This window comes from Cuculus canorus, chromosome 2 (assembly GCF_017976375.1).
Source record: "Cuculus canorus isolate bCucCan1 chromosome 2, bCucCan1.pri, whole genome shotgun sequence".
NCBI classification, from domain to species: domain Eukaryota; kingdom Metazoa; phylum Chordata; class Aves; order Cuculiformes; family Cuculidae; genus Cuculus; species Cuculus canorus.
The window spans coordinates 95,715,847-95,738,552 of record NC_071402.1 but is presented as its reverse complement, the minus strand read 5'-3'; the positions used below and the strand labels follow the sequence as shown (position 1 = coordinate 95,738,552).

At 37.5% G+C, this 22,706-nt stretch overlaps 1 protein-coding gene across 3 annotated transcripts in view; it reads left to right on the top strand.

Moving 5' to 3' along the window:
• KIF13A (kinesin family member 13A) overlaps positions 1-22,706 on the top strand; it is a 117,195-nt gene that overhangs the window by 42,440 nt on the left and 52,049 nt on the right. For all 3 annotated transcript variants that reach the window (XM_054058092.1, XM_054058090.1, XM_054058089.1), the window contains exons 3-9: positions 2,413-2,425; positions 9,460-9,520; positions 17,857-17,949; positions 18,480-18,660; positions 19,641-19,728; positions 20,996-21,130; positions 21,659-21,771. In XM_054058092.1, coding sequence (XP_053914067.1) covers positions 2,413-2,425; positions 9,460-9,520; positions 17,857-17,949; positions 18,480-18,660; positions 19,641-19,728; positions 20,996-21,130; positions 21,659-21,771 — 684 coding nt within the window. The remainder of the gene's footprint in view (positions 1-2,412; positions 2,426-9,459; positions 9,521-17,856; positions 17,950-18,479; positions 18,661-19,640; positions 19,729-20,995; positions 21,131-21,658; positions 21,772-22,706) is intronic.

The window sequence follows — 22,706 nt, the reverse complement described above, 5'->3', positions numbered from 1 at the left end:
CCTTTTTCCTCTGTCTCCTTCAATGTGGAATACCTGATTTTACACCTATATTCTATTTTTTAAAGGTACTTGTCACTACTGAACATTCTTGACTAGGGGTGGGTGGAGTGATGAAACCATCTGATGTGAAATAGGGAGAAAAAACAAGTTGCTAGCAGGGTAATGGTTACAGTGAGTTGGTTAGCTGGAATTTCCAAATAGCTTAAGAAAATCTATACTGTGAACCAATATAGCTGACTTATTCCAGAGGCCCTTGATCATGTTGCTGCTGGCGATGGTAGCAGGTGTCTTGTGAAGTTGCTGGTGTGATCTTAAGAGCCAAAGAGTTTGGATCAGTAGATGTGATGTGCCGTAGGAAGCTGCAAGCTCCTTGTGCTTTGAAATCCAGGAGATCGGTGATCAACATCTTGCTTCCACCTGGGAAACTCTGCTGTCCACCAGTGGTTTAAAAAGTCGCTATTATGCTTTCCTTAAAATGGGCACCAGAGGAAAATAAGAGGAAACTTCCTAAAATGTAGTGGCTTGCATTGTTTAAGTAAATATCTTAAGAAATGTTTCAAGCTATTTGTTTACTTCAGTGATGTTCTGTATCTTTTCCAATTGGGGCTTATAAGAATGATGTCAGAAAAGAACAGTTCATAAACTTTCTTTTGGTTTTTACTTCAATTAAACTGTTTAGGGCTTCTGCTGAACCTCTAAAACAGTCTGTCAGGAATTCCCTAGGAAAGCTGCTGTATTCTAGAATTATTTTTCAAGGTATGAGTCTATTAAAAGCTTTCCAAAAAACCTTCAATGACTTCCTTTGATAGGAACTTCTTTCCCAAATAGGAATAGGAAGTTTAGAGCTGCTGCTTGGACCCTGGCTAGACCAGCTAATTAAGTTTGACTTTCATCACATCTGAAAATGGATTAAAGCAAAAAACATTCAAGGTAAAGCTGATTGTGTTTTTCAGTTAGATAAGAGTGCGTTCTGCTCAAGTTCTGAGCCATCTAGACATAAATGAGCTATGAGCTGAGCCTGTGTAACCACGGTTAATGAAAGGGTAAGGCTTGCTATGAGCAGTTTCGCTCACAGGCAAAGTGTGTTTGCATTATACCAGTGCTGTGTAGCAGTGCTGTGGAACTTCTGGTTTAGGCAGGCATGTCATCTAAGGTACGAGCTGAGAGTAGGCAGAAAAGATTGCATAAGACGTGTTTGTGGATTTGCTTCTCTCCAGCTTTTTCTTTTTTTTTTTTTTTTTTTCTTTTTTCTGAGCTGTTGTGGGTTGCTAAGAAAACTGCTTGAAATGTTATTTCCCCCTCCCCGACACTCCTGACTTGGTGGAGTTAATAAATGTAGTTGGGTAGATGAAAACATTGCTGAGTTCCTTGTGTTTCTGCAGTGAGTTTGTGGCCACATGATATCTTTGAACTTCATATAGTGTCTCTTGCTGGGTACATAGAGACCCTGCATCCCTATCCTTATTTTATAAACCTTACTACGTTCTCTATTTGTACTGGTTTTTTCTGCAGACCTTTCTGGTTGTGTGGGTTTTTTCTTCATCCACATTAATGCTTTTTTCCCCTTCGTGTGAAGAGCCAGTGAAATTTTTTTCTGAGTATCACTTCAGCCTTATTTCAGTACATAATTTAAACATAAGGCAGGACCTCCTCTCTTGCCGTGCATTTAATCCTTGCAAGCACAGGGGCTGCACCGTGAGACAGGGCAGCAATCTGACTTGAAACCAATCCCACCAAAAAAAACCCCAAACCGATTTGGTTAACTATGTGGCCATATGGCTGCCAGCATAAGCATCAAAGCATTTAGGGACAAGTTGAAGTACTCTGAGCCGATGTCTTTACTTCGAGAGTTTGTTGCCTCTGCTTTCTTTTTAAAAGCAGTTGTTGGAGTGGTGTGTGAAGGGTAATGGTGGGTTTTTGTTGGCTTCCTTTGCTAGGGAAAACACTGTTTTTTCTTAAGAAAACATTATTTGACTCTTACCTTGGTCTGGCATGCATAGCAGTAAAGGCGGTGGGGCATCACCCTGGCACTTTGGTCTGCCAGGCTCTGTTTGCTTGTCCCAAAAGATGAGCTGTGTTTTGACTCCTATAACAAAGGAAATGGATGCTTGTCTTCCTTCTACAACTCCGCGCTGTTAGAATTTTATGCCTACAATGAAGCTGACATTTTTTTCCTCCTTTTTATTGCAGGGCTGTATTACTAATTAAGTAATTCCTGATTAAAAATTTGCAGTCTGTCATATAAATATCTTCTGATTATTCTTAAATACATTGTGGATTACAAAAATGTTCAGAATGTTGTAATGATGTACACTAACTTTGTTTCTTTTTCTTTGCTCCCTTCTCTTTATGTGAATGGTGTATTCATGCTTCTCGACATCATTGCTGATTTTCCTTTTGCTAATCATCTAGAAAACCACCTAAGGTAAGTGTTTTCTCTCTTTTTGCCTTTGTACCTGCTTGAAAATGTTAAGCAATGCAGAATTGTTGGGCTTTTTCCGGGAGTATGTGATCAATATGGTATTCGATACAGGAAAATACATTAAATAAAAAAAATCTATTCTTCATACTTTGAAGTTAAAGACTTCATAGTTACAGAAGAATACATTTTAATCCAAATGATATGCAGGCAAGGCATGATTTGTTAAAGCTGTGTCCAGGACAGGTCATGATTTTAGTACAGTTATTGGCTCATTTAAAAGAGTGGATTAAGTATTGTGTGTAAAACATTGGCATAATTCTACTTAAAAGTTAAAGTACTATTTTTAAAAGATGGCAAAATACATCTAGTAAGAAACAAACTGTTCTTGTTTGTAATCAGTGATCTTCAGGAATTAATAATTTTTGTAAAAGTGACCAAAGTACAACAGAATTTGACTAGAAAAGATTCTCTGTGTTATTTGTAATGCAGGGAAGGGAGGGAGGATGTGTGTTTTGTATCTATTGGGGTAGAGAAGGAGCTTTACTGGGATGACTAATGACGTGTTGGTATAGGGATGGTAGTAATGATAAGGACTGTGAACTACATCTCATCAGCAAATGCAAAACACTATTAGTATTTTGCTTCAGCAATTTAATGATAATTTTATTCTTTGTCTTTCTGTTGAATGATACCTTTTACAGCAGAAAGCTGTAGTTAGCTCTGAATGGAGTTTTATTTCCTTAGATTTGTAGATCTTCAAGAAAAAGGTCTGATGTGAGTTCTGCAGGTGTAGCAGAGTATTCTGTAGGCCTTCTGGGAATAGAAATTGTGATGACTATTGATTTCTGTATCTGTCTTATATGCGTATCTATTTACTATATTGTTCAGACAGCTCTTTTATATGTACGTTTATGCATAAATACGTAAAATTTAAGTATCTATTGTTTTGATTAATTATGGAATCATAGAATCATTAGGTTGGAAAGGACCTCTTGGATCATTGAGTCCAACCATTCCTAACACTCCCTAAACCATGCCCCTCAGCACCTCATCCACCCATCCCTTAAACACCACCAGGGAAGGTGACTCAACCACCTCCCTGGGCAGCCTGTTCCAGTGCCCAATGACTCTTTCTGTGAAAAATTTTTTTCCTGATGTCCAGCCTGAAGTTCTCCTGGCGGAGCTTGAGGCGATTCCCTCTTGTCCCGTCCCCTGTCACTTGGGAGAAGAGGCCAGCTTCCTCCTCTCCACAACCTCCTTTCAGGTAGCTGTAGAGAGCAATGAGGTCTCCCCTCAGCCTCCTCTTCTCCAGGCTGAACAACCCCAGCTCTCTCAGCCGCTCCTCATAAGACTTGTTCTCCAGCCCCCTCACCGGCTTCGTTGCAAGATGTGATATTGATATTCGGATGTTTCTTGCTTTATTCATTTTTAGAGTACCACACTTAGTTGGTAGTCTTCAAATTGGGACTTTTTTTAAAAAAATAACAAAATTTTGTTGATATTGGAAGCTTCTTTGTCTTCACTTCAGTGACTTCATAATCAGCTGTGGATGAATTGTGATCCCAGCTCAACTTGGTAGCTCAGAAGCCATTGTAGGAGAAGTTACATTAGGATCTTAGGGTGTTTTGCTATTTCTACAAATGTTGTTTTTAAGCCAAATCTTGGGCTTTTAGTGTAATTTTGTGACAAAGGTAGAACGGTGGTTCTAAGCTGAGCTTTGTAAGCTGTGCCCTAAGCTGCCTTCGCATTTTCGCTCCATACTTCTTTAGGCTTGTGATAGGTCTTGTGGTTTTCATGCAGTGACCAACTTCTTTCTTAGTCAGTTCTGCCTTTCTTTTTCCATTCTGACTTCCTTTTACATTATCTTACTAGTATAGGCTTTGTTTGCCATTTCCTAATGTATCTCCTCTATCGCTTGTCTCCTTCAGCATTTGTAATAGGAATGTAGGAACAGTTGCATGGTGAATGAAAATTTCACTTCTTTGGTTCTCCCTTGCTTTTCTTTTTAGCATCCAAGTAGCTGTTTTATTCTTCTTCATGTCAGGCTGACTGCTTCATTGAAGTTCATATGAGAGATATCTGCACCCAGCCAGCATGAATTTTTGTGTAAATAACAAAACATCATTAATTGACCACCTATGCATTATTCCCTATGGTAACGTGCACACTTACCGTGTCTCTGGATACAGTAGTACCAAGATCTGTCACTTCCCGCCTAATTCTTTCTTGCAACTTTCCACTTTTTTATGTTTGTGCTGTAATGTTTGTGAGTTTAAGATCTTATAATGAATATATAATAAGTACATACTCAAGCTTGTATACTTGTTTTTACTGTAGACTTCCAATAGTGCAATGTCTGCCTTGTTGACTTGTGTTCCATTATTGTAGCTTTGTGAGTTACTTGACTATTTCTAGATGTCTAAAATGTGATGTCCAAGCTTTTTTCCAACTCTTATACCATTCAGACTGAAAACACTGTCGTGTCATACACTGGAATAACACAGCTGGGAAAAAAATCCACCCTGCTGGTCCCTTATACCCACCAAAGTTTTTAGTTTAGAAGCTACTACCCTGGTGGGGCAGGTTCTTCTCTTTTATATGCTAGAATGAAGTACGAGGTACAGAATCTTGCAAAAAAAAAAAAAAAAAAAAAGGAAGTTTTAAGACTTGTGTGTTAGATCTCTCTTTAATTTAAAAGCCCAGAATAACTTTGGGTCCAGTTGTGAGAAATGTCCAACGCCAGTGTGAATTTAATGTCTGCTTGTGGTTGAATGGCAACCTGTGCAGATGTCTGAAGTAGACATATACGTGTCATCCGTGGTTTTTCCAATTTTACTTACCTTCTGAACATACGTTGAACTTCCTGGTACAGTGGCTATGGAATTGACATCAGAGCAGCAGGACGCAGAGACTTAGTCAAAATGCTTAGAATAACTGAGAGCTTAGGAGATATTGGTGGAGATACAGATAGCAATTTTAAACTTTGAGTTTCAAACAGAAAATATTTGCCTCTTTTTCTTTTAAAGGTAGAACACCTAAATGGAATATATTTTCCAGAATGAACTTAAAAGCTGCTAAAACAGAGGGTGCTTGAAGTTTTAAATTCTGTTTGTGTGTCACAGATGTTAAAATATGTTTCAATTGTAGTTCTGATATAGTTGGTTAGTATAGTTTTGATGTAAGTCGGTTCATGTTAAGTTTCCATGTTAACCAAGTGCAAGTTGCTTTTCAGTGTTCTTCAAAAAGCTAAAAAAGCATTTTCCGTGCCCAGTAATGCCCAGTTTTGAGTACTGATCAGTATGTCTGTGTTGTGGTTTAACCCCAGGCAGCAACTAAGCACCACACATGCTTTTTCACTTCCCCCAGTGGGATGTGGGACAGAATTGGAAGGGTAAAAGTGAGAAAACTCATGGGTGGAAACTGAAGATGGTTTAATAGATAAAGCAAGAGCTGCTAGCTCAAGTAAAGCAAAACAAGGAATTCATTCATTGTTTCCCATCTGCAGAGATGTCTTAAACCATCTCCCAGAAAGTAGGGTTTCATCCTGGGTAATGGTTAATTGGGAAGATAAACAATCTATCTCCATGTGTCCGCCCCCCCCCCCCTTCCTCTTTGTTTCCTCAGCTTTATATTGCTGAGCATAGCATAATATGGTATGGAATATACCTTTGGTCACTTAGGGTCAGCTGTCCCAGCTTTGTCCTGTCCCAGCTGTATCCTTTCCCAGCTTTTTGTGCTCCCTAAGCTTGCTCGCTGGTGGGGCGGTGTGAAGGACAGAAAAGACCTTGACTCTGTGTAAGTAAGACTTGGCAATAACTAAGACATCCCTGTGTTATCAACACTGGTTTCAGCACAAATCCAAAACTTAGCCTCCTACTAGCTGCTACGAAAAAAATTAACCCTATCCCAGCCAAAACCAGTACAGTCTGGTTTTGGCATTAACAGAATTTCTGATAGCTTTGATATCATATTGACAAGGGGCTTAATACCTTCTTCAGGGCAACAGATCTTGGGGACAAAAAATTGTTAAGAAAAAAACGACCATTCTGCATACTTCTATTGAAAGAAAAGGTAATACCCATCATTTTTGTTTTTAAGGAAGAATAATCAGTGAGGATGGGAAAAGGAAGGGATCATCTTAAATGAGACTTGGAGGGTTTTATTGTCTTCATTATAGTGTAGGTTCTGTATCTTGACCCCAAGAATGCTTTTGTGCTCTTCTTGGGACTGCATATCCTGCAGTTCCTCACTGGAAATCAGGAAAATAAAAACTAGTGAGTCATCTTTGTACAGTAAAGATGATCAAAAGGATCACTTTTCAGGTAGGACACTGTCCTACAGACATTTCCCATAAAATACCTTTGTTGTGTACATGAGGAAGAGCCTCACTGATTTGGGACTAAGCTTCTTGCTCTTATTTGTCTTACTTCTTAGTTGGTTAATTCTTGCAGTTGGAATCTCTTTTCTTACAAGTCTAAGTTGTCCTGAAAATTGCTTTGGTTGGGTGCTTCGCTAAACTGCTGTTGCTGTTGCTGTTCAAGGTTACCATTTTGTCATCAGTGATCAAAGAAATTTTTATGTTTTTGCTCAGATGTTTTAATAGAGAAGGGAGTATTACTGCAGCTGCTCCACATGTTTTGCAGATAGTGCATGCCCCAGGAGTTTCCACCTTTTAGTTTCCACTTTTTTTGCATGCCTTTTTTTTTTTTTTTTTTCCAAAGTAATCTTATTACTTCAGTTAGAAGGATTATGCAGTTTTCCAGAACAGATTTTTGAAATAGTCCATGTCCTGGCTTCTTGCATTTAGTATGAAAAAATACTGAAATGCTATATTTACATTGTCTTATCTTGAGACAGAAATTTTTTCTTCCTATTGCATAATCATGTTGGAACTCATAAAAAACCAGTCTGACCAGTTTTTACCATTTAAAAAAGAAAAAAATCCAAATAAGAACTGCTTTTCTAGGAGAAATGCTTGGCTGCAAGAACGTGTTTTAGTTTGTGAAGTCACTTTGCATGTTCATTGTTCAGATTTGAAGTAATTGAATAATTCTGTCATGATTTTCCGTGTTAACCAAGTGGAAAATGTTTAGGACAATAGATTAAATTGGCCTGCAGTACTGCTTTATTGACATTTAAGTCAGTACACATGAGCATGTGTAGCTGAGTAACCTTTCTGACTAGGCGGTGTGATCCACTGCACATAACAGTTTCAAGGGGAAAGAATGGGCACCTGGTAGGTTTGGATTCTTACAGTTGGATTTTCTTTTGTAATTGAACTGCTTGCTCTTTGATTGTAGAGAGATTAAGTATTGTTACCTACTTGTTACAAAGTTCTGTGAGATAAATTTCTGTAGAAGTGGAATGTGAGAAGAAGGCTGATGCTCTAACCCTTCTTCTTACTGAACACTGAGATCATGATGATGATTTGAAGCACAGTAAACAAATGCATAAAAGTAATTTAAAACACCCCAAACTTCTAGGGAGGTCTGAAGTTGTGGTGAAGTAAGTGCTGCATTTTGCTTGCAGTTCAGTGGCAAATCTACTCCTTTGATTCAGTCACAGCAGGGAACATCCTGACTCATGAAGTTCTCTCTTTCTATTTGTCCTGCAGTAAGTGTCTCAGACCTCCCTGCCAGACTGTTATGATGGGTTTGTTTGCTTGTTTGTCTTCTCTTCAGAAGGGAATTCCAGAACTCATTTCAGTCTTTGTGGTCTAAGTGTTGTCTCAGTACTGAGTCTTCTCTCAGGCTATTTGATGTGTTTTGCCTTAAGTCACAGGAGAGGGAAGGAGGTGAGCTTACTGTGCTGCCAGGTTTTATCCTTCAGAAATACTTGCAGCAGTAGACATGTTGGGAAGAGTTAGATTACAATATACCTGTAGATTGCATAGCAGTTCTGCAATAGCAGGGAATTCAGGAGGTTCAACATCCTTGAAAGCCAAAAGGAAATGATCTGTAGTCTTCCTCACTTCAGGATTTCTCTCACAGGGAATCTGGCATTTCTTCTAGTAGAGCCTGTGGCTCTTGCTCAACATTGACCTGCTTGTTTTGTCTTACTAAGGAGATCAGCTGTTGGAAGACCAAGCAGAGGAAAATAGCAGCCCAGGCAAAGTTTTAATAAAGTTGCTTGTTTTTTTCCCCCACCTCTTGGGATCCCAAAAGAAAAAAATAAATAGAGTCTATATTATTAACTCATCCACCATGCTAAAACATGGAAAATACACTGCATCTTAAGGTGTGTTTGTGGCAATATAAGGCTGCCAAGAGTACAGTGTTACATATATATACTTGTTCTCAGATGTGCAGAAGAAGTAATTGGGATCAAATCCCAATGTTTAAAGTTACAAGACACTGTTCCAGATCAACAAACCCCCTGAGCACAATATTGAATATCATTTGATTTCTACCAAGCTGGAACTCTTTGACTAAAGTGATACTGTCTTTTCATTAGAGCAGGCTCTGATAGCTTGTTTGACTAATAGAGCTACATTTTCTCTTTGTAGTTTTTGAACTTCCTCTACTGAGATCCAGTACTGTGCTCTTAGTTTAGGCAGGTAATCTGGTACTATTTATTTGCTTCTCAAGGCTTGTAAGCAGTAATGCTCTTCATTGAGGAGTCAAATCCATGGTAAAATTCCTGTGTGCCTTGTGTTGATGTCTACTAAACAGTGATCTTGCCAAGTTTTGTATATTTAGTCTCTTCAGTGCTGTTTCATTACTATTGGCATTAGTGCCTGGAGAAGAATGGAACTAGTTATTAGATTTTTGCCTGTGTTTTGAAGTCTGCATTAAGGGATACAGTAAGGAAGATTTTTGTATTGTGTGTACTACAGATAGAAAAGAAGTGTTGCAGTTCTGCAGCTCTCAAGATTTTCCAGAAGTATTCCTGCTCATGAAGCCTTTTTCCAGTTGTGATTTTGGATCGATAGAAGCACTAGAGCTTAACTGCAATGAAACAGTCATAGATTTCTACTGCTTTAAGAGAAATATCTTGTAGCCATAGTTCCTTATTTGTCTTTTTGTGTGCTTCTACAGGTGTTTGCCTTTGATCACTGCTTCTGGTCCATGGATGAATCAAACACCACAAAATATGCAGGTAAACTGTTTTCCATGCTTTTGAGAGTGTAAATAATTTGAGAATGTAAGAGAGCTTGCGATTCTGTTTTGTGGATTTTTTTCTTGCGTTTGTACTGTGATGCTCAGGTTACAGTCTTCACAGAAAGACTTCTCATTTTTGCAGGAGTTGAGTCATATGAATATTAGTGCCTCAGTTTAGAAGGAATACTATCTTTAAGGTGCCTGGTATACTGTTCAAGAGGGATGCTTTTACATTTAAGCTATAGTGTTCTTTTTTATCCACTGGAAGAGTCTTTTGAAAGGATTGTTTTTGTCACTTAATATACAAAAGTTCTGTATCAGAAATTAATTCTGACTAATGCTAGTGACGACGTGTGGTTTCAGTGCTCTGCATTCCTGTGCGTGACAGAAAAAAAGCATGTTCTCCTCAGATAATGTTGTTACTTCAGGTCTTTCAAGTCATTCATAGTCTGGTTGTTCAGATCCCTAGTGTTTTTGATGATCAGCTTTATGACTTCTTCTTCCCCAAAGATGGATAATCCTGGCACTATTGTAATCCCAGGAGTTAGTTTCCTTGTAACAGGATTTGTGTATTAGCATATTCATACTTTATAAAGAGGCCTTTTTTTGATAGAGACAGCTCTGAACACTGGGATTTCAAGGCTGTGGTTCGTGAAAAGGAGGAAAAAAAACCCAACATTCAGTTTAGATATTCACGTTATGGAGTTTTGTGGCCCATATTAAATCTTGGAGGTTAGATAGCTCAAAGTTTGAGATCTGTGGGCAGGAAGATGTAAGGTGGTTTTTTTTACCCATTTCAGATAATGTTCCTGCCTGGGGAAAAAAAAGGCCAAAATTGTTTTTGGTTTTGTATTGTATTTTTTCAGAAATACAATAAGAATGTGAGCTTCAAGACTTGCATATAAAAACCAAAGCATTCACTGATGTATTTTTCTTTTTATGTAATCTTGAAGTTAATTTGTGACATCCAGCCCTCACATTGTAGAACATAATGAATTTGGCAGAATATCAAAATAAAAGTATAAATAAATAAATGCATGTTTCAGGCCTAAGTTACTGAGTTTTTGGCTTGTTCACTTACTTGTGTGTGAACTAATATTATCCTATGCTATGGTAGTGTTTCTTGTTTTAGAGCCAACCTTCCAAATGCTGAAATGGCAAGATTCCAGTTTTTATACTTTTGTACTATTAAGGTGACCTAAGTCTTTTTGACATCTTGGCCTAAATTACTGTACTTAACAAAAAAACATTACTGGTTTTGGTTGAGGTTTTTAATAATTCCTTTGCCTCGTGGAACAAATGCCTGTTGTCCTAGGTACCTTACAAATACACATTGTCTATGTCCAGAGGTTGTACCAGGGACTGTTAGGGAATCAACAAGCTTAAGGCTCCAAACAAGCCACCTGATAGGCTGAGTTTTTGAGCTAAACTATAGTTTCTTGGTTGGCCACTGGCCTAAAGAAGGGGTGTGGATCTATAAGCTAGACAGATGCATTAGATACTACCTACTACCTGCCTGAAGTCACTCTATGTGGATGTGTAAGTGTAACGTCATTGGCAAGGGCAGTGATTGGTTGCAGAATTAAAAGGAAACATGTATAGAGCTTGAAAATCCAGAATGCTTCTAAATTTAAGTCATATACAAGCTTCTTGCTTAAGTAGGATTCTTTTAAAAAGGTATGCGAGAGAAATTTATTTACTTGAAAAACACTTTTATCTGCATCACAGAAATACAGTGGAAGATGTGTCAGTGGAAGGTTTAACAAGATAGTCTCAAGTACAAGGCTACCCTGTCAGTCATCATGCTCTGTGCAAAACCAAAACAGTCCCGTCTTGTACTATGTTGACTAGATCTATTATGTATATCATACTATATTACCATTTTGGTCAATAAACAGATGGGATGTCAGAAAACCCAAAGAATGGTAAGCACCACAGACAACATACGTCTGAATTCTGTGTTGACCTGCATGGATAAATCTTCCATGTTGGTTTTTGGTATTTTTTTGACATAACAAAACCAAACTTTGTGCTCTCTTCAAAGTGTACATTTGTTACAGGATCCTGAAAGCTGTCACGCTTGATTATGGTCTGGGTTTATTTTTCACTTTGCTGATGGATCTACAATACTCATGGCACTTACTGATATTGTTCGTATAAGAGCAAGATTCTTATTTCAATAAACTTAATCACATGGGTAATTGGTGATAGTTCTCAGACTGTGGAGGAGCTAGGCTGACCCTAAAATGGAATTACCCTTCTGTTTGCTTACGCTAAAATTGTGCTGTGAGATACCTTCATCATTTTTTGCCTGAAGCTGAGGCTTATTTTTTTTGTAAGGCTTATTTATTTGTAAGCTAAGGCTTATTTCTTATACTGATTTTCTTTTGGAACTCACGTGTGGGAAGTACGAGAGTTCTTACTCCAGTTTGAAAGCTACCTTCTCTTTCCAGCGGTTGAAAGCATGGGGATTGTTGCTATGAAAGGCTTAAAGCTGTGGTTTTTAGGTTCTGACTTATATTTCAGTAATTCTGTATGCAAACCCCACAAAACTATGCTTGCTTTTTTTTTTTTTTTTTTTTTTTTTAAGTAGGCAGGATTGCTTTTTAACTCTTATTTTTGCACTGAAGTGAAAACTGGGTTCTAAATTCAAGTATGATCCAGCAATATCACTGACATAAACAGTGGAAGTTACCTTCAGGTTAGGAAAATATCTAAAGAGGGCATCTTTGCAGTTGACCTTGCAGGACTCTGTCTCTCATGAAGACAGCAGGGAGTCTGGAGCACAGAAGAGAGGAGTAAGCTCTTTCACAAGACCTTTGTGGAAGTGATGGTTTGGTTTCAGCTACTGCAAGAGGCGGAGACTCTTTAACAACTTGATACCTCAGCTTAGAGATTGCAAGATGCAGAACCCCCTCTGAATTGGATTACTCCGAAAACTGTGTGTTTCAAAGCAATTGGTAGCTGCATGGTTCCAAGCAAGGAATGGTTACAAATCTCCGAGTTTGTGCTGATCATCCCAAGCTAGCTCTTGAGGGTTTTTCTGATTATTAATTTCTTAAAGACATAGTTGATATTTGGCAAGTATGTGAGTCTTTTACACAAAAGGAAGAAAAATAACCAAAAATGAATCAATGAAATAAATTTTTGAGGACAGAGGAGAATTTGATTGTAGGACAGAATGAGTTTGCCTTGATGGATTAAAGGTATAGCTTTGCCTGAGAGATGTTTAGAGAATAAGCAGAATAGCTTCTTATTACCATTTGTTTCTTGACTTGAATAGGTCGAGAGTCAGTTCATGGATAAAGACACCTGTTTGCCTTGGAAAGCTCACAGACACAAGTAGCAGCTCTGCATTTTGGTGAAGGGGAGGATACTGAGAAATTCTCAGAGATGAGAACAAAGAATTCTTTTTATAAGCCTAAACAAAAGTAAGAGCCTATTGAAGTCTGCAGTGAAGTGGATTTCTAAAGGAAGGAAAGAAGCGCTTCAGTTTGGGAAGGATTCAAGAGATTGTATAAGTAACTACAGTAGCACTTAGGTCCGTTCTAAGGGCCTCACACTGTAGTGACTTGACTGTGGATTTTTCTTAAAACTCCCTAAGTTGCGTCACTTTTGGACTGAAATTTCAGATCCGTGTTTCTGCAGGCTTCCTTGTCCTGGGCTAAGCTTTAATTTTTAATGAAATACACACATACATATATAGATATGCTGACTACTGCTCTTCCAGTTAGCAATGTACAGGTCTGGCGCTTAAAATGTAGATATTGCAGCATCTAATTTGAAGCACTTGGACCTTTTAGTGCTTAAAGTTTTGAACTTTAAAGACTCCAGTGCTTTGTCGATACTGTAGTGTTAGGTTGCAGTAGATAGTAGTTTATGCTAGCTGTTGTGCTTCTAGGTTCTTGTTAAGATTAACCGTAGGCATCTTTTTTTTTTTTTTTCCAGTTTTACAGAGATTCTTCGGAAACTGTAGTCTACTAGAGCTTTTAATTATTGTGATCTCTGCAGAGCATTTTTATTAGATCATGGAATGAACTGCAGTTTGTTGCTGTCAAGATTTGTTTATTAAAATGTTCTGGGTTAGAGATGAGTTGACTTTGCAGAGTTGTACATAACAAGTAATTATTTGGTTTTAGCTATTTTTGCCGTGTTAGTGTTTCAGGAAGGGCAGTGTTGTGTCATAATGTTGCAGTCATGACCTGGCTGAATGAATCTATGCTAATATGAGGCAATTATCCCTGTTTCAGATTGACAAGTTTTTGTGAACTAGAAATACCAGACATCTGAAAACCAGACACTGAAACTAATTTTTGTTATAGTACATCTTGAATGTGTTTGTCACTAAATGAGCTGATGTTAGGCAAAACAATAATTAACTGCCTCTCTTTTAAAGGGGAGTTTTGTTGGAAAGGGTGTGGATCTTTTTCCTCCACTTCTTTTTTTTTTTTTTCCTCCACTTTTCTGTCTGCTCACTAGTCTAGTGAACTTGAGAACAATTAAACATTATTTGTAAATAGCTTCATTTCACAGATTGTGAGAACAGATCCTAGGGTTCCTCTGCAATGTGTGGGTTTCCCAAGAAACTTTGTCAATTAAGGGTTCAGAAACTGGAAGGGATTGATTTGGATCCTCCAAAGGATCCAAAGAGGAGAAGAAAGATCATAGATATATCTAAGTGAAAATACTTAAATAACTCATTCTGAAAGTGTTATGTGTTATATTCTTGCATGTCAGGGTATGTATTTGTCTTGTATTTTTAGGGGCTTTTTCCTTATCTTGCATATTTTCCAAATTTAAATGTTCTGATAATTTATGCTGGCTCAGAGATTCCAGCTAAGATTTTCACATGTAGCTCTGTGTGAAGGTTTTATTTCAGCATTGTTAATAATTTAATAGCCACTATTAACTTGTGCACTGCCATACTTTGCTACCTTTACTTTGTTTTATATTTTTGCCATTGAAATACCCAGCCATTTCAGTAGGCAGAGAACATGTGGAAAGACTTTGTAGCTTTAAAGTGCCATACTGAAGAACCTTGACACATTGCAGTAGCACAAGCACAGCATTTGGAAGTCCAGCAGTACATATATGTTAAAAACATAAATCTGAGAGGATGATAGATTTCCTTTAGCTTTCAGGTAAGTCACAGATACTATTTTGAACGCTGACATCTCTAATATCTTTAGTATGGTTATTGCTTAAAAGGAAATGTTTCTTATCTTGGTTTATGTGTTGATGGAAGAGTGTTGGAGTGTGTCAGAGTGCTGAATGTGTAAAAATACTCAGTCATAAAAGATGATGGGGATATTCTTGGGTTAGTCTCCTGCTGGAAGTGGCTTTCTGAGAATTATTGATTTCATCTTTCTTAGATGTTTGTGCTGTTGTCATTAGGCTTGCAGTTGCGCTTATCAAAATGCACAGATAATGTCTTAAAGCTGTGAAGACAGTTACAGCTATCTGGTGAAAGTGGGAAAGTTTTCCATATTGTCTTGACATTGCTTTCCAGTGCATCTTCAGAACAGAGCGGACATCCACCATTGTTTCTCAGGTTTTGATTAGCAGCCCCTCCCTAGCAGTGGGTTAACAAGGGTTTCCCTCTTGCTGCATTTGGGACTCCACCACATGCACCATAACTGGAGTTACAGAGCATCCAGCAACATTGTCTGATACTCTTTCTTGCGGCGTGATTACAGGGTAATGCTCTCGCTTCTTGAAGTAAAGGAAATGCGATTATTTAGAATGTCACCAGACCTTGCTTCCTTTTCCTCGAAGGGGAAGGGCAGGCAGGAGATCTTGGCCTGTGAGAACTAGCAGCTCTTACACTCATCCTGGGCTCCCTGACAGCCTTGGCTGTCCTTTCCCCAGGTTGGCTGCATGTCTATCAGTCGCCCAAGGCCTGACCATGTTCTCAGCAGAAGGTGGGAGGGAGGACGGGAGTTCCAGTGTCTGGCCTTTAGTTGCCTCTCTAAGAGGCTGTATGGTTGTAGCCAGTTAGAATTGAGTTTAACCCCCTGCTTACCTCTTTAAACACTAAGTATCTGGGAGAAAAGTCCTGTAAATAAGCAGAAGTATTAACTGCAGGTGGTATGGGTTTATTTAGCAAAACAAAAATGTAGTAGTGGAGACAACAGAACTGAGTTATTTCTTTTGACAGTAAGTGCACATAGATATAATTCTATATAATGCAGGCTTTGTAGTCAGTGTGCAAACCCACTAATACAATTCATGGGGGAAGTAAGGTTACTTAATGAAAAATTTCAAAGCCTCATGGTTAATATGCTGCTACCATCAACAGTGCATTACATTAGCGAATTAATAAAATACCCATAATTTAAGTTCAATCTTGTGCTCCTTTCTTGAGTGCACTTAAAAATAAATTTTGTGTTCTCCCATGATAATTTGAGTGGTTACTATAAACACCACTCTTTAATGACTCACTTGTCTGTTTGTATTACTGAGCTCTTAAACTGTAAGAAACCCACCGTTTTAGAATTGTGTATCAGTGTCTGATTGACTTCCAGTTTTTAGTGTTGACCCTTTGAAAATTAAATCTCTTCTAAAAAAAAAACCCAAAAATCGAGCTTTGCCTTTGACATTTGAGCTGGGTTCCTTTCCTGGTATTTAGCAGGAGGAGATTCTGTAGGCCATCTTATGATTATCATGACTGTGCATTGTTTTATAGCATTTTGATAGCTGTACTTTCTTAGGAAACTTGGAGGAGGTTACTGTTTTACTGCTGGTCAGGAGTGGGTAATAAAAGTTGGGTTTTTTTCCTGACAAATTGTTTTATTCTCCATTCACAATCACTGTGGTATGTGTCTCCTTTTTTCTCTTAATTACTCTCAGCTTCAGTCCTTGCTTGATTTTGTGTTCTTGCTCAGCAAGATAGTGAGTGGCTTCCTGCCTCTTTGAGACTTGGTAACTTGACAATGAGCCCTCGGGAGCTGGCTGGAAAGCAGTCTTTTTGTACTGTACATTATTGTTTAAATCTTCTGCTGAGATTTTCTTCATTCTTTCTTCAGTAGTTTAACATTCTCTATAGCTGAACAATGCTGTCAACATAGACATTATAAAATGATCAGATGATATTAAGTTGAATGAATGAGAACAAAATGAATGTGCATGGGAAGGAAGTGGAGTTATTCCAGAGTACAGCAGATTCTCCTCTGGAATTAATTCCTGTATTCAGCATCTAAACAGCATTAATAAATCAAGGAACTTTGGAATTTTAGCAGTTCAACTGGAAAGATATAGGAATACTATTTGGTAGGGCATTGATGTGCTGGTTTTCCTTTATAGAAGAAAAATTTGGTTCAAGTTAAAGGAAAATAAAAGTTAGATAGTACTTCTTAGTCCTTTTTACATCCCTGTAAGTCATTCCACAATCCCTCCACAGGTTGTTCTGCAGGAATTTTCTGGGCTACCAATTGATCTCAGATCATAGGGTGTAACTATTCTCATGCAGTGTATAAATGTATAGCTAGGGTTTTTTTATGCCAGTATGTTATATTTTGAGAATTATGGAAGTCACTGTTGCATCCACTGTACAAAATAATCACTTATAACTGACAGCTGGTGAAACTAACTTACCTAAATGAGAGAAGCAAATGTCCAGAATCTCACCAGGCAGTAAATGTAAGTTTAAAACCAAACACCAGAAGGTATGTAAATACCGTCTTTAGCTCAGATCTGCTTGTTTGGGGTGTACACACAGCTGGTATAATTATCTGATCGGGACTCAAAGCAGACAACCCATTGCCTCTTTGTGTGGTGTACAAATTCTAGGCTTTCCTATGAAAAAACCCAACCATTATGACTGTTTATCCTCTACATCTAAAAGATTGAAGAAGTAAATCATAGCAGCTTATGGTGAAACCTGAGGACGGTTTCCAAGAGAACAACTACTATGATTTCTAGCATTATATGTATTGTACCTCTAATATCCTAGTTCACAGACAGATTTCACTGCAATTCTGTTGCAGAACTCTTTTGGTATAGTTTGTTTTTAAGGAATCCTTGCTAGCTGCAAAACTTACCCCTAAATAATGTAAAATTTAGCCATCTATGTCATTTTCTAAGCATTCCACTTGTCTGACATGTTTTGAAGAACTGCTCCCTTCATAGGAAAATCAGCAATATATTTAAACACAGTGGTAGCTGCTATACTACTTTTGGGCAACAGTTCTGAACTTATTATTCAGTTGTACGTTAAATCATTTGTTCATCAATGCACTCAAAAAAATAATGTGCAAACATTTTTTTCTCCTTGTTTTCAGTAAATTTTAGTCTGTTACTGAATTTAAAATTAACTTAAAAATAATTATTTTGTAGGTCAAGAAGTGGTGTTCAAGTGCCTTGGAGAAGGAATTCTTGAAAAGGCCTTTCAGGGATATAATGCTTGTATTTTTGCCTATGGACAGACAGGTGAGTCTCCTGTGCTAAAGGGGAAGAAGACTTCTTGTGCACATGGGAAGTGGGAAGAAGAAAAAATAAATATTGAGCTAGATTATATTTCATTTGTATTCAATTCAAAATTGTATTTTGAAATATCATAATGTTATATATAAAACAATTAGCACAGACAGTGACAATGTAAAGTCCATAAAGCAGCTCTGTTAATGTATATTCCTAGTTACTACCTTTTGGGGCTGCTTTCAAAACCTGGAAGGAGTAGTTCACACCAAAGACTCATTAAGTTTTTTGTGTTTGAATGTGTTCAAAAGGATTCTAAGTAAAGTTCCTGCTGAAAAAAACTTTTAAGATAATTTCTTTTTTTGTTTACCTGTACCCTATTCCGAAGAGCAAGCAAGCTAACTCTCTGGAAGAGCATGTCATGTTGTTCTGATATGCGCTACTGTAGGAATGAAAAGAGAATTAGAACATGTGCTTCATGAATAAATGAGTAGCTCAGCAACTACATTCTAAAGCGTTTTCTTCTCCTTCTTTTCCTTTAGGTTCGGGAAAATCCTTTTCAATGATGGGCAATGCAGAGCAGCTGGGTCTGATCCCACGGCTCTGTTGTGCTTTATTTCAGAGAATCTCTGTGGAAGAAAATGAATCTCATACTTTTAAAGTTGAAGTGTCCTATATGGAAATCTATAATGAGAAAGTCAGAGATCTGCTTGACCCGAAAGGGTGAGTAGCTTCACTCTGCTCCACAGCCTTCCTTATTTATCATTATTAAACTATAAAAGTAGAAATCGCTTTCTGAAGTCCTGGAGAAGTCTTTTTTGAAATGTATGTTTATATGACTTCTTTAGAAAGAATTAGATACAAATACACTGGAAAGAAGAGAATATCCATGTAAAGATTTTATATGAAGTAGTAAGTGGCGTGGTCAATTTAAATATTAGGATACCATCATAATGATGCAAATACTGTATGGAGTGGTTTACCACCAGAAAGAAGACTATGCACAAGTAAATTCAGGGATGTTTTTGCCATATGATCCAGACTGTATTCAGGTAAGAACTTTTATCAAGTAGAAGGAGTTTGAAGCTTATTTACAACTTGTTTCTCCTGGTTTAGATGTTGAACTTCTTGAATATGGAATAGTAAAACCTCAGAATATACTTGTGGCACTCTTTCTTCCCTTTTGTCTACACAAAAATACAGGTTAGGCTTTCTGGCTTGGAGAGGTCTAGACAAGAGGTACTTGGATAGGTTTGTTTCAGCTGAACATTGATGTATGTGGTATATATTTTGATTCTTGAACATAACTGCACTAGGCGAAGGAGTATGCAATTTAATTAAAAAGGTAGATTTGAGATTTGGTATTTGCCAAAGAAGTGTGGAGAATGCAAGAAATTTGGCCTTTAGTAAATTACTGGAGGAGGAGAGGCGTGGATTTTTTTCCTTTTTTGTCAGCATTCTCTCTGCCAAATGACATATTTCAGGTTTTGTTCCAGCCACAAATACTGGGCAAAATTTGAGTTTTTATTGTTAATTTGATTTAAAATGTATTATGGAAGACCTTTTTTTTTTCCTTCTGTTACAATTAAAACATAAATTGACTTTTGCTATATAGAAGATTGGTATGATTTCTTACTATAATTCTTGTTTTTCAATAAAGTCCATACTGGTGGATTGTGCGTAAAGTTTGCTTTATTCCACAGGAGTCGTCAGTCCCTTAAGGTTCGAGAGCACAAAGTATTGGGACCATATGTAGATGGCCTGTCTCAGCTGGCCGTTACAAACTTCGAGGTAAATCTAAACCAATGACGAGTTTACAAATAACACCTATGTACGTAAGCAATAGGAATCTTAATAAGCTAGTGTCTGTCCAAGCATTTTGGATTTTGAGTATTTATCACCTCTGGCAACTGCAAAGATCTGCTCTACTGTTCCAGGAGTGTTTATTTCATATAAAAGCATTGTGTTTGCCTTTGTCTTAGTTAAAGATATAATAGTGGTATCTCTTTATTTTGCAGTTTGCAATGCATGCAGTATTCACCAAGAACACAATGTTTCCTTGGCAGAGGAAATTTGAGGCTTCCCAAATAGGAATGTTCTTGCAACATGAATTCCTTTGATTTTGTTGTTGAATATGACCTCTTATTTTATATAGGTATAAATGCATGAGGAGCTACAGCATGATTTGATGTAGTTCCAAATTTAAGTCATAACAATGCCGGAGCCCACTCAAATAAATTCATTCACATTCAAATAAAGTGGAATTGTAGAAGCCATTGAATTATTATAGCTACAATGGAAATAATGAATGTAATACAGTTGTATATATTTTATAGGCCTTTCTTTTTATGATGAAGCTGGTTGGGAAATGCTGCTTTTAAAAAAAGTTCGTTTTGCTTTTTTATGGGTTTTTTTATCTTTCTGACAGGTGCATATTACAAAGTTACAAAAACTGCTTTTGCAGCTTTTATGGTGAATCGCAGATCTGAAAAGCGAACCTTCTTTGTTAAAATTCTGTGAAATTTTGTTCATACCTAGTTTTTGAATGATCACTTTTATGAAACTGTCTTGGAAGACTGAGCAAGCATGTATATGAGACTTGGCATATTTGTCTTTGTTTTTTATGTATGTGGGAAGGTACGGGCTTCAAGTGAGGTAACCCTTTAAGCCAGTTAAGCAGAGATAGTATTAGTGCAATTCAGTTAAGAGACGCATTGTGTTCACTTGTGTAAGTAGATCTGTGCTGGCATGACAACTAGCATTAAGCAGTATGATTTCTGAGGTGGATGTTGTCAACGTATTTCAGTAGCAGATAAGGAGAAGAAGCATGGAATGTAGTTGCTGGACTTTTAAGTGCAGCACTTAAAGCAGAGATGTGATTTTCACATTGTTCTGTGGAATTACATACCCACTATACCAATACACCTCAAAATGTGTCGAGAATTGTCTCATTACTTCTACCTTCCTGTCTTCCTCTCTCCCACATGTACACACCCTTTTCAGCAAGCACAATACTTGCTTTTATCCTAGCATAATTTTTTTACTCTTTTTGCTCTAGGATATTGAGTCACTGATGTCGGAGGGAAATAAATCACGAACAGTTGCTGCAACCAACATGAATGAGGAAAGCAGCCGCTCTCATGCTGTATTCAATATTATAGTGACTCAGACGCTTTATGACCTGCATTCTGGTGTATGTATTTATGTTGATTTATTTATGAAGTTGTGGTAAAATATTATTCTTCCTTCCTGTTCTATGTACATTATCTGTTCAGCTGTGCTTCTACCTTTAATGCCATGGGGTCCAGTAATGAAAGTAATATTGTCAAGACTATAAGATTGAGAGAATCCCGGAAGAGTGAGGAAGCACACCAGATAAAGCAAACAGTTGGATCACTTTTTAAGATTATATGGCCACTGTGAAACCTGTCTTAGGTCTTAACTGTGGCAGAAGTTGATATTTTTAATGGCTTGCTCTGCCACTGAGGTTTTTGATGCTAGCACATGGCTGATTCTAGTTCATTAGTGCTTTACTGTAAAATATAAGAGTTTCTCTTGAAGAGCTATAAAAATTCTTCACAATTCTTTCTTCTCTCAGATCTTGAATTTGATACTTTAACCCACATCATTAAGAACAGTGTTTCGTGGTGCTAGTGTCAGACTTGTTAGCACTTTGTACCAGTGTTTCTTAGCTGTTCTCGCCTATGTCCCATCTACACAGAATTCTGGAGAGAAGGTCAGCAAGGTCAGCCTGGTGGATTTGGCTGGGAGCGAGCGGGTGTCCAAAACAGGAGCTGCAGGAGAACGTCTAAAGGAAGGCAGCAATATAAACAAGTAAGGCATTGGAGTATGCAGGTTGCAAAGCCTAATCTTGTAAGAATTGTTGTTTCCTTGACCTCTTCGCTTGGTGTGCTTCTTACGAGTCAGTTCAAATGATGGATCATCAGGAGCAGTTTGATACGGCTCTTTCAGCTGCTCTGTGCTAAACTCCGCATATTTTCTTACATTGGCATAGAGACCCTGAATCATACATGACTCAGATGAGGGCTATATGAATTTTATCTGGAAAAAGTGACAGCAGCGCTCTTTAATTAAGTATATACCTTTTGCGATTCATTTATACACCCTGTCCCCAGGCTCATGTATTTGTCTCATCATCAGCTTAAGGAAGAATGCAGAGTTGCAGAGTTGAATGGCTTTGTTCCAACACGTATTAAAATATGTAAGAGTATAACTCACAGTTTAACAAAACCAGACCAGATTAGTTAGTATTGCCTTGGGCATTTTTACTCAAGCAATGACAAGTTTCGAGGCACATTTTTACCATAATTACTGCGTTATTGCCCAAAAGCAAGAATTTAGCACAGTGTTACTCCTGTCTTAAATATACTAATTTTCCTGGGAAAGAAAGAGTTTACCCGTTACATTAAAAGGTACTGCTTTTCCAATATAATTTTAAAATGTTACAAAATATTTTGTTATTTTAAGTTAATGATGACGCCACATATATACTTTAAATGTTTTTAAATTATCTCTTTTTAGAGTTTGAACGTGTTTGCTCTTTCTAGCTTAATTTCTGACCTACTTTGTATTTAATGCATTATACTGGTAGCCATGCAGGTGTAGTCCTTGTGAAACAAAACGATGTGGCTCTTCTGTTCCTAATGGCAGATATTTTACCTTTACCTCAGAGGTTACTAGTTAAAATCAGAAAACTGTATTTGTATTTTGCATAAACGAAGGTGAAATTAAATGTTTCTTTCTAATTC